The sequence below is a fragment of the Erinaceus europaeus genome, chromosome 3 (assembly GCF_950295315.1).
Source record: "Erinaceus europaeus chromosome 3, mEriEur2.1, whole genome shotgun sequence".
NCBI lineage: Eukaryota > Metazoa > Chordata > Mammalia > Eulipotyphla > Erinaceidae > Erinaceus > Erinaceus europaeus.
In genome coordinates this window covers 70,756,136-70,779,530 of record NC_080164.1, presented here as the reverse complement: position 1 = coordinate 70,779,530, position 23,395 = coordinate 70,756,136, and the positions used below count along the sequence as shown (strand labels likewise).

Sequence of the window (23,395 nt, the reverse complement as noted above, 5' to 3'; positions counted from 1 at the left end):
CTTCTTTGTAAGACCAACTTGGAATATTAGTAGTGACAATCTAGTTACAGAGAGAAGGCACACATGAATGCAAAACATTACCACCCGTTTCTGGGTTGGTTTTGACAGACCTTCTTAAGTACCATGGTTGCCAACTCTAAGTTCAATCTTCACAGATGTAAAACCTCAAAAAAGAAATAGCTACGCTCTAAGTACATAGCTAGCAGATATACTTTTACCAGAGTAAATATACTAATAAAATCTGCCTAAAATTTACAGTTTCCCAAAATATATAGTTTTTTTTTTTTTGTGTGTTTTTTTTACTTATACTAGGTGTGGATATGAAAAGATAATGTGTATGAAGAAAGACTTTTCTGATATGTTTTGAATACCCTGATGCTACCGAAAACTGTAAAGTTTTAGGTAATGTGAAAAACATCTGAATAAACAGATATGGGTTAAAGAACAAATGACAACAAAAGGTACAGGAAGTAATAACATTAGATCCTTCTAGGTTAATTAGACTCTTGGCCTTTTGGAAAAAATAAATCCTGTTCCCAAAGCGAGCAATTTAATAAATAAGAAGACAAATGATAATGAGTCACCTGATATAAAGTTAAGGCAACATTGCAATTAATTGTGAAACCAATTTACTCAGGATTATTACAATTAAATCAGCCTTTTCTTTTTTAAGTAACATGGAATAAAGATTATCTTCACTTTAAACATTTTAATTAAGATAAAATATTCAACTTGTGATAAGAGCTGTGAGTAAACCAACAGGGTGCTGTGGCAGGCACACTGCTAGAAGTGATTTTATTGGAAGCATCATTTAATGGAAGCAAAGAATAGGCTTTAAAAAATACCTCTGGTTCAGCGGGGCAGCAATTATAGAAGCCAGACCTTCCACCTTCTGCATCCCACAATGACCTTGGGTCCATATTCCCAGAGGGTTCAAGAATAGAAAAGCTATCAGGGGAGGGGATGAAATGCAGAGTTCTAGTGGTGGGAATTGTGTGGAGTTCTACCTCTCTTACCCTATGGTTTTGTCGATGTTTCCTTTTTATAAATAATAATAATAATAAACCTCTGGCAGCCAGGAGAAAAAATAAATAAAATATTCACATTCAGATTTATTACAAATTTGAAAATTTTTAAAAATATAAAATATAAACACATTAATGTACAGCATACGAAAGTTATGGATTGTTGGAAAAGTCATGACCCATGATGCATTTTACATAGAAAACAGAAAAGTGAAAAAGAAAAGAAATGTCATGACTTTTCCAGCATTCCAATATAACTGGCACAGTTCAGTTTTTGAGAGGAACATTAAATAGTAAAATACTTGTGTGGAAATTCTTATTTTAAGAAATTCTTGAAGGAAACCTTACTCCTAATGACTTAAGACCCACTACTTGAACTAACCCAATTGAAGAAGTTTCCTTGTTTATATTTTACATATGAAAACTGCCAGATAAACAATAAATAATATGGGCCAGGAAGATAGCAAAGTGGTTATGCAAAAAAGATTTTCATGCCTGAGACTCCAAGGTCCTGGGCTCAATACCTGGCACCACCATAAACCAAAACTGTGCAGTGCTATGGTAAATAAGCAAGTAAATTATTGTAGTAAAACACATATATTTCAACAACTTTAATAAAGATGAATGGCCAGGTTTATTACTCTCTCTACAACAGAGCAGGGTTCATACCCACTTTTAAAGACCAACTCTGATATTCACAACCTAGAAAAACTTACACGATAAAAAAACTTTGAAACAGGGAGGTGGAGTTATGAGCAGCAGATCGCTTTCTCTCTCTCCTCTCCCCTCCCCTCCCCTCCCCTCCCCTCTCCTCCCCTCCCCTCCCCTCCCCTCCCCTCCCCTCCCCTCCCCTCCCCTCCTCTCCTCTTCTCTCCCGGATCAACTAGGAATACCAAAGGAGACCACCCCGGACCGAAATAAGACAGGACTAGAATGACCACAGGAACCCAGTAAATAACCCATGAGTACAAACACGTGTGGCTGGTGACAGAGAGGAGAGTGGAGCCTAAGGAGAGATTAAGTGACTGCTAACAGTTCAGCAGTTTATCAGTTGAGACACCATCTCCAATCTGTTCCACCAACAAGGGGACAGCTTAAGGGAGGAGAGGACTCCCCAGAGACTCACCAAGTGCAACTCTGAGTCTTCATTGCTACTACCCTCAGAATCTGGAGCAGCGACAGGGAGGGACACAAGGGGACAGAGATCTAACCAGGAAACTCAGGAGAAGACCTATACCTCAGTGGCATAGCTGAGGGGCTGTGAAAGTCTCTTTGCATAACCACTGGATTATCTCTGCCACACCCTGCTTTATCTCTTGGTCAGGAGTCAGTGATTAAGCTAAGAAGCCCATTGATAGTTTAAAAGCCCTCAGGCTCCCATAGCCTACAGGGAAGGAAAAAAAAAGAGACATTTAAAACACTGAGCTCCAACTCAGGGATTGAAACAACTGTTAATTTCCACCACTGTAAACCCTTTAATTAACTTACTTAGACACAAGTCAATACAGGCAATAGTGATCAATAATTTGAAAAGTACTGATAAAGGGAACTCATAACATAATATATAAAATAGTTAAAACAACAAGAAAAAATATGGGACAATCGAACCAGGACAAGAGTATAGCTAAGAGTCCTCCAGTGGGTGAAGCACAAAATAACGAGTTCAACATCCAAACATTAGCTAAGGAAATAATAACAGGAGTGAGTAAAGAATTTGAAAAAATTGTAATCAGAAATACAGGAACAACAAATGAGAATATGGAAGAAAATACTAATTATCTCATGGTCATCAGAGAGCTGAAAGCTGAAATCGCTGAGCTAAGAATGCAACTAGCTGAACAAGCTAAAACAGTATCAGAACAGGGCAACAAAATAGATGAACTCCAGAAAACAGTAGAGGGCAGAGAGAATAGAATCAATGAGGCTGAAGACAGAATTGGCAAGATTGAGGATGAATTAGAGGAAACTAAAAAAGAAGTAAGAGATCTCAAAAAGAGATGCTGAAAACAACAACAGAGTCCTATGGGATGACTTCAAAAGAAACAATATACGCATTATTGGCATACCAGAGGAAGAAAGAGAAGAAGAGGAAGAAAGCATTTTCCAGGCCATAATAGCTGAAAACTTCCCTAGTCTAGACAACATCAAAGACAAAGATTCAAGAAGCCTAGAGGGTCCCAAACAGAATTAACCCAGACCTAAAGACACCAAGACATATCATACTTAGAATGGAAAGGAATAAGGATAAAGAAAGGATCCTCAAGGCTGCAAGAGAAAAACAAAGAGTCACCTACAAAGGAAAACCCATAAGATTAGTAGCAGACTTCTCCATACAAACACTACAGGCCAGAAGAGAATGGCAAGATATCTATCGAGTGATCAATGAAAGGCTTTCAGCTAAGAATACTATATCCTGCTAGACTGTCATTCAGACTAGAGGGAGGCATCAAAACCTTCTCAGACAAGCAACAGTTGAAGGAATCAACCATCACCAAGCCTGCCCTGAAAGAAGTTCTGAAAGGTCTCCTATAAACAACAAGACCACCACAAATAGGACATATGTCAAAACACTCTAAAACTCTACAAGAATGGAGTTCAAATATCTTCAATCTTTGATATCAATAAATGTCAATGGTCTGAATTCACCTATTGAAAGACACAGTAGGAAGATGGATCAGAAAATACAATCCAACAATATGCTGTCTATAGGAAACCCACCAAACTCAACAAGAAAAACACAGACTTAAAGTGAAAGGATGGAAAACTATCATACAAGCCAATGGCCCATAAAAAAGGGCAGGAACAGCTATTCTCATATCTGACATGATAGACTTGAAAATAGATAAGATAAAAAATACAGGAATGGACACTACTTAATGCTCAGAGGATCAGCCAATCAAGAGGACTTAACAATTATTAACATCTATGCACCCAATGAGAAGCCATCTAAATACATCAAACTTCTACTGAAAGAGCTACAGCAATATATTAACAGTAACACAATCATAGTAGGGGACTTCAACACCCCACTCTCTCAACTTGACAGATCATTCAGGCAGAAAATCAATAAAGACATAAAGGAGCTAAATGAAGAGATAGATAAACTAGAACTATTGGACATTTTCAGAGTCATTCATCCCAAGAAACTGGAATACACATTTTACTCAAATCCACATGGGTCATTCTCAAGGATAGACCATATGTTAGGCCACAAAGACAGCAGCAGCAAATTCAAGAGAATTGAAATCATCCCAAGCATCTTCTCAGACCACAGTGGAATTAAACTAACACTTAACAATCAACAAAAGATTAGTAACAGTCCCAAAATGTGGAAGCTCAACAGTACACTTCTTAACAACTTCTGGGTCAAAGAGGAAATCAAGGAAGAAATCAAAATGTTTCGAGAGTTCAATGAAAATGAAGACACAAGCTATCAAAATATTTGGGACATAGCTAAAGCAGTCTTAAGAGGGAAGTTCATAGCTATACAAGCACACATTAGGAAACAAGAAAAAGCACAAATAAATAGCCTGATTGCACATCTTAATGACCTAGAAGAAGAACAACAAAGGAATCCTAAAGCAACGAGAAGGTCAGAAATCATTAAAGTAAGGGCAGAAATAAATAACATTGAGAATAGGAAAACCATACAAAAGATCAATGAAAGTAAATGTTGGTTCTTCGAAAGAGTAAACAAAATCGACAAACCTTTAGCCAGACTCACAAAACAAAAAAGGGAGAAGACCCAAATAAATCGGATAGTAAATGAAACAGGAGAAATCACAACAGACACTGCAGAAATTCAACATATCATTAGAGGCTTCTATGAACAACTATATGCCACCAAGCTAGAGAACCTGGAAGAAATGGACGATTTCCTAGATACCTACCAACTTCCAAAACTAAATAAAGAGGAAGTGGATAACATGAACAGGCCCATCACAGCTAATGAAATTGAAACAGTTATCAAAAATCTTCCCAAAAATAAAAGTCCTGGACCAGATGTTTTTACAAATGAATTGTACAAAACTTTCAAAGAAGAACTAATACCTCTACTTTTAAAAGTCTTCCAGAAGGGGAGTCGGGTGGTAGCCCAGCAGGTTAAGTGCATGTGGCACTAAGAGCAAGGACCAGCCTAAAGACCCTGGTTCGAGCCCCCGGTTCCCCACCTGCAGGGGAGTCACTTCACAGGTGGTGAAGCAGGTCTGCAGGTGTCTATCTTTCTCTCTCCCTCTCTGTCTTCCCCTCCTCTCTCCATTTCTCTCTGTCCTATCTAACAACAATGACATCAATAACAACCATAATAACTACAACAACAATGAAAAACAACAAGGGCAACAAAAGTGAAAATAAATATAAAAATAATAAATAAATAAATAAAAAGTCTTCCAGAAGATTGAAGACACTGTAATACTCCCTGCCAGCTTCTATGAAGCCAACATCACCCTGATACACCACCCTGATACCAAAAGATAGGGACACAACCAAAAAAGAAAACTACAGACCAATATCTCTGATGAACATAGATGCGAAAATATTGAACAAAATTCTAGCCAACCGGATACAGCAGTATATCAAAAAGATTGTTCATCATGACCAAGTGGGGTTTGTCCCAGGCATGCAAGGTTGGTTTAATATACGTAAATCAATCAATGTGATCCACCACATCAACAAAAGCAAGACCAAAAACCACATGGTCATATCAGTAGATGCAGAGAAAGCTTTTGACAAAATACAACATCCCTTTATGATCAAAACACTACAAAAAATGGGAATAGATGGAAAATTCCTGAAGATAGTTGAGTCTATATATAGCAAACCTATAGCCAACATCATACTCAATGGTGAAAAACTGGAAGCATTTCCACTCAGATTAGGTACTAGACAGGGATGCCCACTATCACCATTACTATTCAACATAGTGTTGGAAGTTCTTGCCATAGCAATCAGGCAGGAGCAAGGAATTAAAGGGATACAAATTGGAAGAGACGAAGTCAAACTCTCCTTATTTGCAGACTACATGATAGTATACATGGGACTCCAGCAAGAAGCTTTTGGAAATCATCAGGCAATACAGTAAGGTGTCAGGCTACAAAATTAACATTCAAAAGTCAGTGGCATTCCTCTATGCAAACACTAAGTTAGAAGAAACTGAAATCCAGAAATCAATTCCTTTTACTATAGCAACAAAAACAATAAAATATCTAGGAGTAAACCTAGCCAAAGAAGTGAAAGCCTTTGTATACAGAAAATTATGAGTCACTACTCAAAGAAATTGAAAAAGACACGAAGAAGTGGAAAGATATTCCATGTTCATGGGTTGGAAGAATTAACATCATCAAAATAATATATTACCCAGAGCCATCTACAAATTTAGTGCTATCCCCATCAAAATCCCAAGCACATTTTTTAGGAGAATAGAAAAAATGCTACAAATGTTTATCTGGAACCAGAAAAGACCTAGAATTGCCAAAACAATCTTGAGAAAAAAGAACAGAACTGGAGGCATCACACTCCCAGATCTCAAACTATATTATAGGGCTGTTGTCATCAAAACTTCTTGGTACTGGAACATGAACAGACACACTGATCAGCGGAATAGAATTGAGAGCCCAGAAATGAGGCCCCACACCTATGGACATCTAATCTTTGACAAAGGTGCCCAGACTATTCAATGGGGAAAGCAGAGTCTCTTCAACAAATGGTGTTGGAAACAATGGGTTGAAACATGCAGAAGAATGAAACTGAATCACTGTATTTCACCAAATACAAAAGTGAATTCCCAGTGGATCAAGGACTTGGATGTTAGTCCACAAACTATCAAATACTTAGAGGAAAATATTGGCAGAACTCTTTTCCGCATAAATTTTAAATACATTTTCAATGAAACGAATCCAATAACAAAGAAGACTAAGGCAAGTATAAATCTATGGGACTACATCAAATTAAAAAGCTTCTTCACAGCAAAAGAAACCACTACCCAAACCAAGAGACCCCTCACAGAATGGGAGAAGATCTTTACATGCCATACATCAGATAAGAGTTTAATAACCAACATATATAAAGAGCTTGCCAGACTCAACAACAAGACAACAAATAACCCCATCCAAAAATGGGGGGAGGACTTGGACAGAATATTCACCACAGAAGAGATCCAAAAGGCCTAGAAACACATGAAAAAATGCTCCAAGTCTCTGATTGTCAGAGAAATGCAAATCAAGACAACAATGAGATATCACTTCACTCCTGTGAGAATGTCATACATCAGAAAAGGTAAGGGGTCAAAGGAACCCTCCTGCACTGCTGGTGGGAATGTCAATTGGTCCAACCTCTCTGGAGAACAGTCTGGAGAACTCTCAGAAGGCTAGAAATGGACCTACCCTGTGACCCTGTACTTCCTCTCCTGGGGATATATCCTAAGGAACCCAACACATCCATCCAAAAAGATCTGTGTACACATATGTTCTTGGCAGCACAATTTGTAATAGCCAAAACCTGCAAGCAACCCAGGTGTCCAACAACAGATGAGTGGCTGAGCAAGTTGTGGTACATATACACAATGGAATACTACTCAGCTGTAAAAAATGGTGACTTCACCGTTTTCAGCCAATCTTGGATGGACCTTCCTTGAAAAAATCATGTTAAGTGAAATAAGTCAGAAACAGAAGGATGAATATGGGATGATCTCACTCTCAGGCCAAAGTTGAAAAACAAGATCAGAAAAGAAAACACAAGTCGAACCTGAAATGGAATTGGCGTATTGCAGCAAAGTAAAAGACTCTGAATACAGGTCCAAGAAGGATGACAGAGGACCTAGTGGGGGTTGTATTGTTATATGGGAATCTGGGGAATGTTATGCATGTACAAACTATTGTATTTACTGTTGAATGTAAAACATTAATTCCCCAATAAAAAAATAAATTAAAAAAAAAACTTACACCCTGTTGAGATGTTTGGCTATATTGCTTGGACCTGGCATAGCATCCTCAGGCTTGCATACAGGATTAAAGTTGAGACTTTTCTGTGCACACGACTGCTTGCTATACAGCTGATACGGGATGCAGGACAAGAGTCGTCCAGCCTTGATGCTGAAACAAAAATAACACTAAATTAAGAACTCAGTATTTGAAGAAAATGAGATTCATGAAAAAAATCAGTATTCTTCCTTTCTTCGAGAAAGGAAGACATGTGTTTTGCTAGTTTTTTCCTCCTGCTTCTGGTTTAGTGACCCTCACACAATATAATTATAATTGAATACTTTAGAGTATCATTCAGAAAAAAATACAGGCCTGATTTCTTTTTTAAATTAGTAGTCAACACAAGCAATATTTTCACTACCACAGTTCTACTCCCATTCTACCCAATTTACACAGAATCAAAGACATATATGAGAAACAGCAAAACACAAAACAAGAACTAAAAAGTCTCAATTTTAAGATTAGTGAACCATTTAAACAAATATTTCTTTGTTTATTGGATAGAGACAGAGAAATTGAGAAAGGAGGGGGAGATAGAAGGGAAGAGAAACAGAGAGACACATGCAGCCCTGCTTCACCATTCATGAAGCTTCCTCCCTGCATCTGGGAACCAGAGACTTGAGTCTGGGTCCTTGTGCACTGTAATGTGTGCACTTAGGTGCACCACCGCCTCTCCCCACCCCATTTAAACTATTTTTATGTGACAAAATGTGATGAGGACTATGAAGCTGAAGCAAGTAGAAGCAACCATCTATCTCTTCTTTTTTTTTTTTTCATCTATCTCTTCTGTTAAATGTTTACTACTTATCAAAAATCCTCAGTCAGTAAACTCTATACTATATTAGGTATTAATGAATATTAACAATGAATATTAATAACTAATGAATATGAACTAATACCATTTCCTTTTGTACTTGATAACTAAAACTGATTGTTTTTTTAAAAATATTTTTAAATATGTATTTACTTTTTAATTAAAGAGACAGATGGGGGAGGGTGGCAAGCAGGCAGATGCACCAGAACACTACACCTCTCTGGCTTATATTGGTGCTAGAGATTGAACCTAGAACTTCAGAGCCTCAGGCATGAAAGCCTTTTGCATAATAATTATGGTATTTAATAAATGGAGTTATGTATGGCTGACATATACATTGGGTTGCTGGAAAAGTCATGATGTAGTTTTGCTTTGAAAAACAGAAAAAATAAGTCATGACTTTTCCCACAACCCATTATATGTGATTTGACTTATTTATTGACAGAGTAAAAGAAAACACAGGACTGAAACTTCCTTTAGTGTAGTGGGAGTATGGCCCAAACCTCGGTGACTCACATGGAAAAGCAGCTCACTACCCAACTGAGTTATTTTGCAGGCCCAGACTCCTATATGTATTTTAAATGATAATTTTCACTTCCAAAGTGAACCAACGTACTTATGCTAATACCCAAATTTCAAAAGATTTGTTAAGTGCCAAAAAATATTTATATATATTTTTTACTATTTTTATTTATTGGAGATAGCCAGAAAATCAAGAGGGATGGGTGCAAGAGGAAGAGAGACAGAGAGACACCTGCAACCCTGCTTCACCATTTGCTTTCCCCTGCAGGTGGGGACCAGAGATTTGAACCCGGGTCCTTTTGCATTGTAACGTGCACCTGACCAGGTGTACCACCACCTGGCCCTGCCAGAAAATATTTCAAAACATAAACATCTTTAAATCTAAAATACATACTAAGAGAAGTCACTCCTGACTAAACTTACTTTTTTAAATATTTTATTTATTTCCCTTTTTTGTTGCACTTGTTTTTATCATTGTTGTGGTTATTGTTACTAATGTTGCTGTTGCCAGAGGACAACAACATTAGTAACCAGAGAGAAATGGAAAAAGGAGGGGAAGACAGAGATGGAGAGAGACAGATAGACACCTGCAGATCTATTTCACCGCTTATAAAGCGACCCCCCCTGCAGGTGGGGAGCTGGGGGCTTGAACCAGAATCCTTACGCCAGTCATCAAGTTTCGCACCATGTGCGCTTAACCCACTGCGCTACGGCCCGACCCTCAAAATTACTTTTCTTATTGTTTGATAAATTTTAAAAAATTGACTCAAAGAACACAAAACTCAAAAATTAGTAGCGATTACCACAATGTAACGGATATCTAATTTGGTTTATAGAAAAAAAAAAATTTTAAATATCCAAGTCAAAGTTCTGTGTATAAGAAAAGAGTACTAATAGTTTTAAAAAATGAAATTACATGTTAAACTATACCATTGGTGAAACTATGCATTTAGTCTTTCTAATTAAAGCATCTTAAGCTATATCCAAATAATGAAGCTAAATTATGATGGTTGACATTTCAATTTTTTTTAAACATTTCCATTTTCACTTAAAGATTTGAAGGTTACCAGCTAATTGTACCTAGGTTATAGATTATTCAAGAAGTCAAATAAAAATTCTAAAATCAGAACAGTTATTCTTTTACTTTACTCTCATCAAATTACTGACAACTTTCCTTCCATCTCATCTGGTTGCCACTCAATAGTAAAGGACACTAATATTAACAGCTGACATTGAATCCCACCCTTCATTATCTATACATTTCACTTTAATATGTTGGATTGTCAGAAAAGTTATGTTTTTCTGTGCAAAGCATACACCATGACTTTTCTGACAACCCAACTGCTTTAACTGTGGTTAAGAAGAGAGTAAGGGTGTGGTATGGGCAGTAGCACAATGGGTTAAGCACACATGGACTGAAGTGCAGTGACTGACATAAGGATCACAGTTTGAGTCCCCGGACCCCCAACTGCCAGCAGGTCGTTTCACAACCAGTGAAGCAGGTCTACAGATGTTCTTTCTCTCCCCTCTGTATTCCTCTCCTCTCTCAGTTTCTCTCTGCCCTACTCAACAACAACAGCAATAACAACAAGGGCAACAAAATGGGGAAAAAATGGTGTCCAGGAACAGTGGATTCAGTGCAAGCACCGAGCCCCAGCGATAACCCTAAAGGAAAAAGAAAAAGATGAGGAGAATAAAACACCCGCAGCCCTGCTTCACCACTTACTTTCCCCCTGCAGGTGGGGACGGGGGGACTTGAACCTGGGTCTTTTTGCATTGTAACGTGCGCTCGACAAAAAAGTCAAGATATAATAAAAATCACTGTTAATTTATATTTCAACATTTTAATTATAGCTTGAGGTGAAAAGCATTTTCTTTTTTTAATATTTATTTATTTTCCCTTTTGTTACCCTTGTTGCTTTGTTGTTGTAGATATTATTGTTGTTACTGATGTCATTGTAGTTTGATAGGACAGAGAGAAATGGAGAGAGATGGGAAGGACAGAGAGGGAGAGAGAAAGAGAGACACCTGCAGACCTGCTTCACAGCTTGTGAAGCAACTCCCCTGCAGGTGGGGAGCTGGGGGCTCGAACCGGGATCTTTACCATTGTTCTTGCGCTTTGCGCCACATGCGCTTAACCTGCTGCACTATCGCCCAACTCCCAAAAAGCATTTTCTTTACAATTCTGAACATAAAATATTTTTAAAGTTCCTGGGGATGTCCCAGTCAAGCTCTATGGGAGAAATAGCATTTAACACTTGTATGCTTAACTGTCTATTCATACCTATCTTCTTCCTTATTTAAAAATAGATTTAGAACAACAAAGGGGGGCTGGGCAGTGGTGCACCCAATTGAGTGCACATATTGATTGCCATGTACTAGGTCACATTCAAGCCCTGGTCTCCACTTGCAGTGGGTGCAGGGAGAGCAAGTATCTCTCTTTAATAATATTCAACACTTTTTAAAAAAAGATTCTACTTATTTATTAATGAGAAAGATAGGAAGAAAGAGGGAAAGAACCAGACATCACTCTGGTATATGTACTGCCAGGGACCAAACTCAGGACATCATGCTTAAGAGTCCAATGCTTTATCCACTGTGCCACCTCCCAGACCTACCTACCTCTCTCTCTTTTCCCTCTCAATTTCTGTCTCTACCCAATGAAAATATAAATAAATAAAATATTAAATAAAGCAACAAAGTTCTAATTGTGTGCTACGTAAAAACTATGTTTTTTTTAAATTCCACAACTAAGAAAAAAAAATCACTATACATTAAAAATTTAAAACCTCTTTATCTTACATTACTAACTCCAGAACTACAAACAAGAGCAATTATGATGAACTCAGAAAAAGTTATGAGAAAGGTGTATATGACTTCTTGCCTTTTCTCTTAAAATTCTTATATTTAAAAAATTTATTTTATGAGAAAAAAAAAAGGGCCATGGTAGCATTCTAGTACACATGGTGCTAGGTAGAGATCAAACTTGTGACCGTAGGCTTACAAGTCCACTTCCTCAGTCACCAGAGATTATTAAAGCTTTTCACTCATTAGCTCCTCAAGACCCAGAATATATCATCTATGGAAATAGTACCTACAGGGGCCAGGCAGTGGTGCACTTGGTTAAGTGTACACATTACAGTGGGCAAAGACCCAGGCTCCCCAACTGCAGGGGGAAGCTTCATGAGTGGTAAAGTCGTGCTGCTGGTATCTCTCTCTCCCCCTCCCTTCTCTGTCTCTACCCAATAATAAATAAAAGAAAAAGAAAAGAAACAGTACCTACAGTGTGTGTGGGGGGGGGGGCTGACACACACACTAAGTGTACAAAAACCTCGGTCCCCACCTAAAGGGAGAAGCTTCACAAGCAGTGGAGGAGTGGTAAAGGTCTCTCTCTCCTCCCTTATCAATTTCTGTCTCTACCCAAAATATATGAATAAATAAAATATTAAGAAAAAATAGCACCTACATGAAGCACAGATGGTTAGGCAAGTAAAAATAATTCTAAAATAAATCAGTGCTGAGAGAAAAATATAAATGAGTCCCGCTTTTAATTTCTTTCCCCATGTCACGGAAACCTCCCATATACATAATTCTACTACTCCCGGGTCTATTCCTTTCTCCTTGTTTTTATTTTACTTTAAAAAAAATTTATTATCTTTATTTATTTATTGGATAGAGACAGCCAGAAATTCAGAGGGTAGGGGTGACAGAGAGGGAGAGAGACAAAGGGAGACAACTGCAACACTGCTTCACCACTTGCAAAGCTTTCCCTCTGCAGGTGGGGACTGGGGGCTTGAACCCAGGTCTTTGTAACATGTGCATTGTAACATGTGCACTCAACCAGGTGTGCCACCACTCAGCCCCTTTATTTTACTTTTTTTGGGGGGGGGCTGGGGAACCGGGGGCTCAAACCAGGATCCTTATGCCTGTCCTTGTGCTTTGCGCCATGTGCGCTTAACCCGCTGCACTACCACCCAGCTCATCCTTTATTTTTTGTTTTAGAAACAAAGACTACCACCACAGCACTGCTCCACTTCTGTAGAACTTCCTCTGGGGCTGTTCATGGTGTTCCGGACTGGATCCAGGTCCTCACACACAGTAAAGGACAGTAAACACACAAACTGAGAAAGCTCAGACCTACAGATATGCAGAAGCTACATAGCCTCTTGTGTTGAATATAGGCCTCATATCAAATTGATGGGGTTTACAGTTAGTAACATTTATATACTTTTCCCATATTTGGGAGCTACTCTCTTCCCTGACCCAGCTTTCTAGTCCTTTTTCCAGCTATGACACCATCTCCCCAGACAATAACTTGGGTCCACCTGCATATTAGATGTCAGGCTTAGGCAAAAACTAGTAAAGTCATGCATGGACTCTTTGGAATATACTGAAAATAGATCTACTAACTTTTTCCACAACAGAGATCCCAAATCTTCATCTTCCAAATATTCTTTCCTTTAGGTTCATGATTAGTCAACAATTTGTTCTGCTTTATATCTTAACTCTTTTTCAGCCACCAGCTACCAGCTACCAAGCCAACCTGGACTTCCCTGGGCAAACAACCCCACCAATGTGTCCTAGAGCCCCACCTCCCCAGATCCCTAAGATCCCTAATTTATTATAGTCTGAAAGTTTAAAAAAAATACAACATATTTTGGGGGAGACAGTATAGAGGTTATGTAAGACTTTCATGCCTGAGGTTCTGAGGTCCCAGTTTCAATCCCCAGCATAAGCCAGAGATAGGCAGAGCTCACTCGAAAGTGTGCACATGTACTTGCTCTCTCTCTCTCTCATTAAAACAAACCATTTTTTTTTTTGCCTCCAGGGTTATCACTGGGGCTTGATGTCTGTACAGCGAATCTACCACCTGCCTGGCAGCCATCCCCCCTCCCCTTTCTATTTTATTGACTAGGACAGAGAGAAGTTGAGGTGGGAGAGAAAGACAGAGAGGGAGAGATAAAAAACCTATAGACCAGCTTCACAACTTGTGAAGCGACCCCACTGCAGGTAGAGAGCAGGGGCTTAAACCCAGGTTCCTGCACAGGTCCATGCACACAGTACTATGTGTGCTAAAGTGGGTACAACACCGCCTAGCCCCCAATCACTATCATTTCTCAACTCACAGCAGATCTCTATGAGAATCTAACCACAGGAAGTAGGTTTTTCATAATACGAAAGATTCAACACAAAGTGGAAAAACTGCTCTCTCTGCCTAGCCATCAAATCCCAAACGCTGCCACGACCTCTCCCTGACCTGCCTGCACAGATGGGGTAAGTTTTTTGTTTTGTTTTGTTTTGTTTTGTTTCCTCCAGAGTTATTGCTGTGCTCAGTGCCTGCACCATGAATCCACCGATCCTGGAGGAGCTCCAAGTGGTAAAGAAAGAATCCCTGTGTTCATCAATATTTTCCAAGTAAACAGAATACTGTCTAGTTTTATAAGATGCGAAGATATTTGTTGAATATAGGTTGGCAAGATAGTTCACCTGTTTTGACTTGCATACAACCCAGGCTTGAGCCCAAGCCCTACTACACTGGAAGAAGCTTCTGTGTTGAGCTATCTTCCCCTCTCTGTCTCTGTTTCTATATAATTTATAATATATATATATCTCAGACATATATTTATAATATATGTCTCTGTTTCTATGTGTCAGAAAGCCTCACCAAATATTGTTTTTTTGTTTTGTTTTTACCAGAGCACTGCTCAGCTCTGGCTTATGGTGGTGTGGGGGATTGAACCTGGGACTTGGAGCATCAGGCATGAGTCTCTTGCATATCCATTATGCTATCTACCCCGCCCCAATATTGTTGAATAAGTAAATAAAATGCTTAACTAAACAGCTCCCTCATCACTGCTTCCTGCTGCATATTGGAGGTTATCTCCCCTGAATTCTAGTAGCTGAGGTTTTTTAAGACAACTAACACACCAATTTAATAGGATGCTAAATCTGAGTGTATCTGAATTGTCAATTGAGACCAACCACAGTACAGTAATGCTATGACATTATTTTTCACCCTTAAGAGACAAGGGAGGTTAGAGAAATGCTTATAATAAAAGTTTTTAAATATTTCCATTTTTACAACTTACTAATGTAACTAAACTTACCTTTCCACAATCCATTCTGGCCTTATTACTTTTTCCCCTTTCAGCTCTTTAATTTTGGTGTTAGGAAGATTTGTTGCAATAATGTGCGTTGTTTTGGATCTGGAATAGTAAACATGGTATTGTCCTCCATGTAACATCATTAGTTTTCTCAGTTCTTCAGCAGAAGGATCTGTAAAATTAATATTTACTGAGTCATACAAACAAGGAAGTGGAATCCGAGTTGAATAATCCCTAAAACAGGTTAATGTAAAGAATATGCCAATGGTTCACTTCCCATATGGCTGTTACAAATAAACAAAGAAGAAAAGTAAATAAAAGACTGACAAAGCATAACTTCTTCCTCATTGCTAGAGATAACTGACAAACATAAAAAAATTCTAATGCTAATAGATACCTAAGAAGTGGAGATGTCAAGAATCAAATATTAATGCCTGGCAACTAAACTTTTTAGTGTCTTGGCAAAGCCCCGGGGCAACAGAGAGGTACCTCAGAGCACAGAAAGTGCATCTGAAATGGTAACGAGAAGCAAGCAGTGTGACAAAGTGCTAGTAAGTGAAGTATTTCCCTGAGACAAATATATATTTGCAGAAGGTAGAAAGTCATCAGCTGCTGTCATAACATGACCTGTTTTTTTGTTTTCCTCCAGGGTTATTGCTAGGCTCGGTGCCTGCACCATGAATCCACTGCTGCTGGAGGCCATCCCCCCCCCCCTTTTGTTGCCCTTGTTGTAGCCTCATTGTGGTTACTATTACTATTGTTGATGTTGTTAGTTGTTGGACAGGACAGAGAGAAATGGAGAGAGGAGAGGAAGACAGAGAGGGTGAGAGAAAGATAGACACCTGCAGACCCACTTTACCGCTTGTGAAGCGACTCCCCTGCAGGTGGGGAGCCGGGGGCTCAAACCAGGATCCTTATGCAGGTCCTTGCGCTTTGCGCCACGTGCGCTTAACCACTGTGCCACTGACCGACCCCCAACATGACCTGTTTTAATGTTTCCTGTACACTTCAGATGACTTTAGAGAGGGTACTACTTTAATAATGCAATAAATACCAGTCCATTTGGGGGGAAAAATCAAGTATTAATAAAAGGGTAAGACTATTAAAAGCTTCGATTACATTCAGCTATATTATCTTGATACTGTATCTTAAGACATAAACTACTCGGAAGCCGGGCAGTAGCATAGCGGGTTAAGCCACATGGTGCAAAGCAAAAGGACCGGCATGAGGAACCCAGTTTGAGTCCCCAGCTCCCCACCTGCAGGGCGTTCACTTCACAGGCAGTGAAGCAGGTCTGCAGGTGTCTTTCTCTCCCCACCTCTCTCAATTTCTCTCTGTCCTATCAAAAACAATGACAGCAATAACAACAACGACAATAAACAAGGGTAACAAAAGTGAATAAATTAATTTAAAAAAATAATAATAAACTACTTATAGATCTATTGTTGAGCTTACACTTAATCTGACAAACTCCTTTAGAATAGAATAATACAATGGTAGTCAGACAGTGCTCATGCTTACTATGAACAAACTTATTACAGAAACAACTTTCCCCTATTAAGTTCAATTTTATTTGCAAAGATAAAAAGTTAGGATGCTCCATTCCATTACCTATTATGAACTTGTATCATAGCCAAAATATAAAGTCAACAGATGACAAAAATTGCAGCATAAGAAACACATTTTGGAAAAAAAAAAATTCTTTTAATTGTAAATTTTACTCTTTGTAAAGTTAAAAGACCTTGGGAGAACTACAGTGGTTATTGCTGGGGCATAGTGGTATAGAACTTTGGTTGTAAAAATATACTCCTATTATCTTATAAACTGATATTAAATCGTTAATTTAAAAAATAATAAAACAAAAAATAAAGCTAGGGGTCAGGCAGTGGTACACCTGGTTAAGAACACACATTATAGGACCTGGGTTCAAGCCCCTGATCCCTCCCCACTTGCAGGGAGGAAGCTTCGCAAGTGGTGAGGCAGGGCTGCAGGTGTCTTATCTCTTACCCTTTCTATCCCCCCTCAATTTATTTTTCTTTTCTTTCTTTCTTTTCTTTTCTTTTTTTTTTTAAGATGAGAAACATAGGAGGAGAGAGAAAGAACTAGGCATCACCCTGGTACATGTGCTGCCGCGTATTGAACTCATGCTTGAGAGCTCTGGACCATCCCCCTCAATATTTGTCTCTATCCAATAAAATAAAATAAAATGAGAAAAGAAAGCAATAGGAATTACCTTAGACCAGAATACTGTGGTTTATGCTGTCCTTTGAAGAGATATTTATCTCACTAAACCTCTATTTTGGACTGCATTACTAGTAAAGCAGGCAAGTTGATTTAGGCAAGAGAAATGAGAGATAATCACATCACCATCATATTATGAACAATCACCAGGAATGACTAAAAATCTGAATTATAAAATAGCTGTAAGAGTATCAGGCTCTTAACTTTTCTACCCTGGTAAAAATACAGGCATTTCTGAGCTGCATTCTAAAGAGAAGAAACAAGCATGATTAATTATTAACCATTTGGCTTACTAGCTATGGACTAAACTGCTGACTCTGCCATCCACAATTTTAAATCTTTCCACTGTGAATAAAGCACCCATCTTCCTAGAGCAGAAAGCATGTAAACAGTTACCCCAATTCCCACCACCTTTAAAATCCAGCAAACATAAAATTACTACCCTTTTCAGCATAGCCACATAAATTGTAGCCTCAAAACTTACTGTCTGCTAATATTCAGTGAAAATGAGTTTCCTCTCTAGTTTAACATGGATTTTTCTTTGATGTAGTAGTGGTATAGTTCCACACTGTACCTGCCACCAAAGTACTTATCATGAATTCTTTATCCCCTTTCTATTATCTTACTCTATGAACAGCCAGGAATTCCAGACTGTAGGCTAACTCAAAGTGCTAGTTTCTGCCTCAGCCCTCCTACCCCTTGAATCAATCATTATCCAGTGTACTTGATTATCATTCCACCCAAAAGCACCATATCAACAGGTATACATGAACTGGGGAATGGCACATCTGTAGAGCACATGCATTTACTGCATAACAAGGACACAAGTTCACATTCAAGCTTCCCACTTGCAGCAGGAAACCTTCATGAGTGAAGTGCTGGCAGGTCTCTCTGTCTTTCTCTGTTCCTTCTCAGTTTCTCTGTCTCTATCAAGAATGGAGGAAAACGGGGAGAATCATTGCTGGAAGCCAATTTAATGTGCAAGCACTGAGCCCCAGCAATAACCCTGGTGGCAAACAAACAAAAACACAAAAGTTCAGAAGCTGCTTCTCAAGCATATCCACTCAAGTCTGTGCATGTGTACATTTTTCTGTTTCCTAAATAAACTTTACTTGCCCTTTGCTAAATCTTTTAGTGTGCTTTTGAATTTCTTCTTATGGCAGTGCCAAGAGCTCATGCCACCAATTATAGCAGTAATATTATATTAAACTAATTTTCGGTAGCCAGGTGATGGCACACTCAGCTAAGCACATATAGTAGTATAAAGCGCAAGGACCTGCACAAGGATCTGGGTTCAAGCCCCTGGCTCCCCACTCACAGGGGGAATACTTCACAAGTGGCAAAGCGGGTTCTATCTTTGTCTCTCCCTATCTCCTCCTCCTCTCTCAATTTCTTTCTGTCCTGTCCAATAAAACAAAAAAAAACTTCTAAAAAAGGCGACCAGGAGCAATGGATTTGTACTGCTGACACTGAGCCCCAGCGATAACCATGGAGGGAAAAAAAAAAAAAAAAGAAGAAACTGTATTTTAAGGCATTTAATGTGTGTGTGTGTGAGAGAGAGAGAGAGAGAGAACATGGTAACATGAATCAGAGCACAACTCTGGCTCATGCAATGCCCAGGATCAAACTCTGAACCTCATGATTAAAGAGTTCAACACTGTGGTCCATGGTACCACCTCCTGGGCTAATTTAATTTCTCTCTCATCCTCTTTTTAAAAATATTTTTGGTGGTTGGGTGGTAGTGCAGCAGGTTAAGCACACGTGGTGCGAAGTGCAAGGACTGGCATAAGGATCCCGGTTTAAGCCCCCGGCTCCCCACCTGCAGGGGAGTCACTTCACAGGCGGTGAAGCAGGTCTGCAGATGTCTATCTTTCTCTCCCCATCTTCCCCTCCTCTCTCCATTTCTCTGTCCTATCCAACAACGAACAACATCAACAACAATAACTATGACAAGGCTATACAACAAGGGCAACAAAAGCGGGGGAAATGGCCTCCAGGAGCAGTGGATTCATGGTGCAGACACTAAGCCCCAGCAATAACCCTGGAGGCAAAAAAAAAACTTATTTATTTATTATTGGGTAGACAGAGGGAAATTGAGAGGGGAGGGGAAAATAGAGAGGGAAAGAGATAGATACCTGCAGCCTTACTTCACCACTCATGAAGTTTTTCCCCTGGAGGTGGAGATCAAGGGCTTGAGCCTGGGTCCTTATGCACTGTAATGTGTGAGCTTAACCAGGTGCACCACCGCCTGGCTCCTAATTTCTCATTTCTTTCTCTTAATATCCTAATGAAAGATCTAAATTAAACTAACAACTACCATAACCTGGGAATAGGGGTGGTGGTGGTGTAGGAGTCTTAAATATCTATTTTGTTATTAAAGCAACAGATTTTCCTAAAGTCCAAGCTGTACAGGTTCAAACCTTTTCTTTTTTAAAGATAAAGTCTTATATCAAGGGTTGACTTACAATCAACTGCTGCTGCTCGAGAGCTGCTCTGCTCTGACCCTGCTCTGACTCTGACGTGAAATGGCTCCTGTCACATGACTGGCTAGTTTGTTCCTTCTCTCTGCTTCTTTTCCCATAGCAATTTTTTAAAAAATATTTATTTTCCATGTTTGTTGCCCTTGTTGCTTTTTCATTGTTATTGTTGTTATTATTATTATTGGTATCGTCATTGTTGGATAGGACAGAGAGAAATGGAGAGAGGACAGGAAGACGGGGAAAGGCAGACTCCTGCAGACCTGCTTCACCGCCTGTGAAGCGACACCCCTGCAGGTGGGGAGCCGGGGGTTCTCCCATAGCAATTTTAATGTACCTAGTAAAGCTATCACTTTCACAAACTCCAGCAAAAACACCCTGTAGTTCTTATTTTTACAACATTAGTAAATTTATTTCAAGAACATTTACTCTATAATGGGATATGCAAAATATTATGTATTTATTTTAGAAACATATTTTAAGTAATAATGTAGTAGGGCAACTGACAACTAATCTTAAATTTTTGCATCAAGCAGCTCAGGTGGTGATGTTGGCACTAAGAGCTTTGTAATCAGAAACAAAGAAAAATAAATAACACTAATTTTGTGACCACTCCCCCTCTCTCTGTCTTCCCCTCCTCTCTCCATTTCTCTGTCCTATCCAACAACAATTACATCAATAACTACAACAATGAAAAACAACATGGGCAACAAAAGGGGAATATATATATATATATATATATATATATATATATATATATATATAATTAGTAAGATAAAGACATATATCTCACATATCTGCTTATTCTTTTTTTTAAGATTTTATTTATTTATTAATGAGAAAGGAGGAAAGAAAAAGAACTAGATATCACTCTGGTACATATGCTGCTGAGGATTGAACTTGGGACATCATGGTTGAGAGTCTAATGCTTTATCCATTGCGCCACATCCTGGATCACTCTGCTTATTCTTTTTTAACTAAAGTTTTAAAAATTTTATTTATTTATTATTGGGTAGAGACAGAAAGTGAGAGGGAATGGGGAGGTAGGTAGGGAGAGAGATACCTGCAGCACTGCTTCATCACTCATGAAGCTTTCCCACATGCAGGTGGGGACCAGAGGCTTAAACCCAGGTCTTCACACTGTGTGTGTGGGGGTGGGGGGGGCATGTGCGTGAACTCTCTCTGGATCTTAACCAGATGCGACACTACCTGGCCCCCTGCTTACCCCTCCCCACTTTTTTTTTTTTTTGCCTCCAGGGTTATTGCTGGTGCTCAGTACCTTCACTACAAATCCACTGCTCCTGGAGGCTATTTTTTCCCTTTTGTTGCCCTTGTTGTTATTGATGTCACTACTGGATAGGACTGAGAGAAATGGAGAGAGGAGGGGGAGCAGAGGGGTGAGAGAAAGACAGACACCTACAGACCTGCTTCACTGCTTGTGAAGCAACCCCCCGTCAGGTGGGGTGCCAGCGGGGCTCAAACTGGGATCCTTACACTAGTCCTGGCCCTTCTTTGAGCCATGTGCGCTTAACCCGCTGCATTACCAGCCCGACTCCCCCTCTACCTCCCTTTTTTTAATGGAACTTTGGGGACTGGATCCAGGTAAGCCATTGAGAGGCCTCCCCAGACCTTTCTTCCTTTCCTTTTTTTTTTTTTTTTTTTAATATTTTTTAGTATTTTTCTCTTTATTTTTTTATTAGAGCGCAAGAGAGAATGACACCCAGAGATCTGCTTCACCACTCCTGCAGGTGGAGGAGGGCAGGGGCTTGAGCCTGAGTCCTTGTACACAATGATTTGTGTGCTCAACCAGGTATGCCACTCATCGCCGTGTCCCTCTTTATTTACACTTATTTATTTTTGAAAAAGAGCAGAGGAAGAGAGGAGAGATACCAGTGCTGCTCTACTACTCTTGGAGTTACCCTCATGATGCTCCCATGTGGTTATGGAATGGCAACTCCAGGCCTCACATACAGTAATGCTCTCTGCTGGGCCAGCTCTCTCAAAACCAAGCCCCACATATCTCCCTATTCTCATTCCTGTTACACAGATTTTTAGTTCTTACAGCACTCTACAACAGGCTTGAAGCAATCAGAGCCAATGCCTCTATCCTCATGGTTTTTTTCATCATGGAGTTATATTCATCCACTTTTACAGACTACTGGGAGAAAGAAACTTAAGACAGATAATTATTTCATTATTTATTTTTACCAGAGCACTTATCAGCTCTGTCTTACGGTGGTGCAGCGGATTAAGACTGGGATTTAGAAGCCTCAGGTATCAGTGTCTCTTTGCATAACCATTATTCTATCTACCTCCACCCTGATAGGTAATTTTCTTTATTAGCAGACTGGCTGATCTCTTACAGGATAAGCAGTAAAGATAGCTAGACAAGGTAACACTTTAAAAAAGGAAAAAAAGGGAGCCGGGCGGTAGCGCAGCAGGTTAAGCACACGTGACAAAAGCGCAAGGACCAGTGGAAGGATCCCAGTTTGAGATGCCACCCCACCGTGGGGGAGTCATTTCACAAGCGGTGAAGCAGGTCTGCAGGTTTCTTTCTCTCAATAAAACAATGGCAACAAAAGGAATAAATAAATAAATAAATAAATAAATAAATAAATAAAATATTTTTTTAAAAGAAAAAAATAAAATAAATCCAGTAGTGCAAATCTAATACACTAAATAATGTTCATCTCCTCTTAAACAGGTACTAGATTTAAAAACAGAACAGGGGGTCACTGTGGGGGGGCTAGAATACCAGAAAAGCCATCTACTCAGTGAATTATTTTCTCCTCATTTTTTTTTATTCAATGACACAATTTTTAAATTTATTTCCCAATAGCAAAAGGAGAAAAAAAAAAAAAAACCCAGCCCTCAAAAAGGAGACCTTGGCCCCGTTGTCAGTGATTTGTCTTTCTGTAGGCTGAAAATTGTGTATTAAACTTGATGACAATGTAAAAAAAAAAGTAATACAAAGATGTATGGTTTGAAGAATCACGACTTTCTAAACATCCAAACTATTTTTAGAATTTTTACATCAAATAAAAAGTGTTCTTAATAATAATGAAAGCACTTTAGGACACTAAAGTTATCACCTGAATTAAAGTTTAAAATTATATCCCACGGCCAGGTAGTGGTGCACCTTGTTAAGCATAAACATTAGTTGTTTTTTTTTTTTGTTTGTTTGTTTTTTGCATTGAATTACAGGAGTTCTTATATATTCTAGATGTGACATTTT

The 23,395-nt window shown here is 39.0% G+C and overlaps 1 protein-coding gene across 2 annotated transcripts in view; it reads right to left on the bottom strand.

Moving 5' to 3' along the window:
- REV1 (REV1 DNA directed polymerase) overlaps nt 1-23,395 on the bottom strand; it is a 93,361-nt gene that overhangs the window by 45,287 nt on the left and 24,679 nt on the right. For both annotated transcript variants that reach the window (XM_060187458.1, XM_060187459.1), the window contains exons 4-5: nt 15,446-15,614; nt 7,964-8,113 (exon numbers count right to left, since the gene is read on the bottom strand). In XM_060187458.1, coding sequence (XP_060043441.1) covers nt 7,964-8,113; nt 15,446-15,614 — 319 coding nt within the window. The remainder of the gene's footprint in view (nt 1-7,963; nt 8,114-15,445; nt 15,615-23,395) is intronic.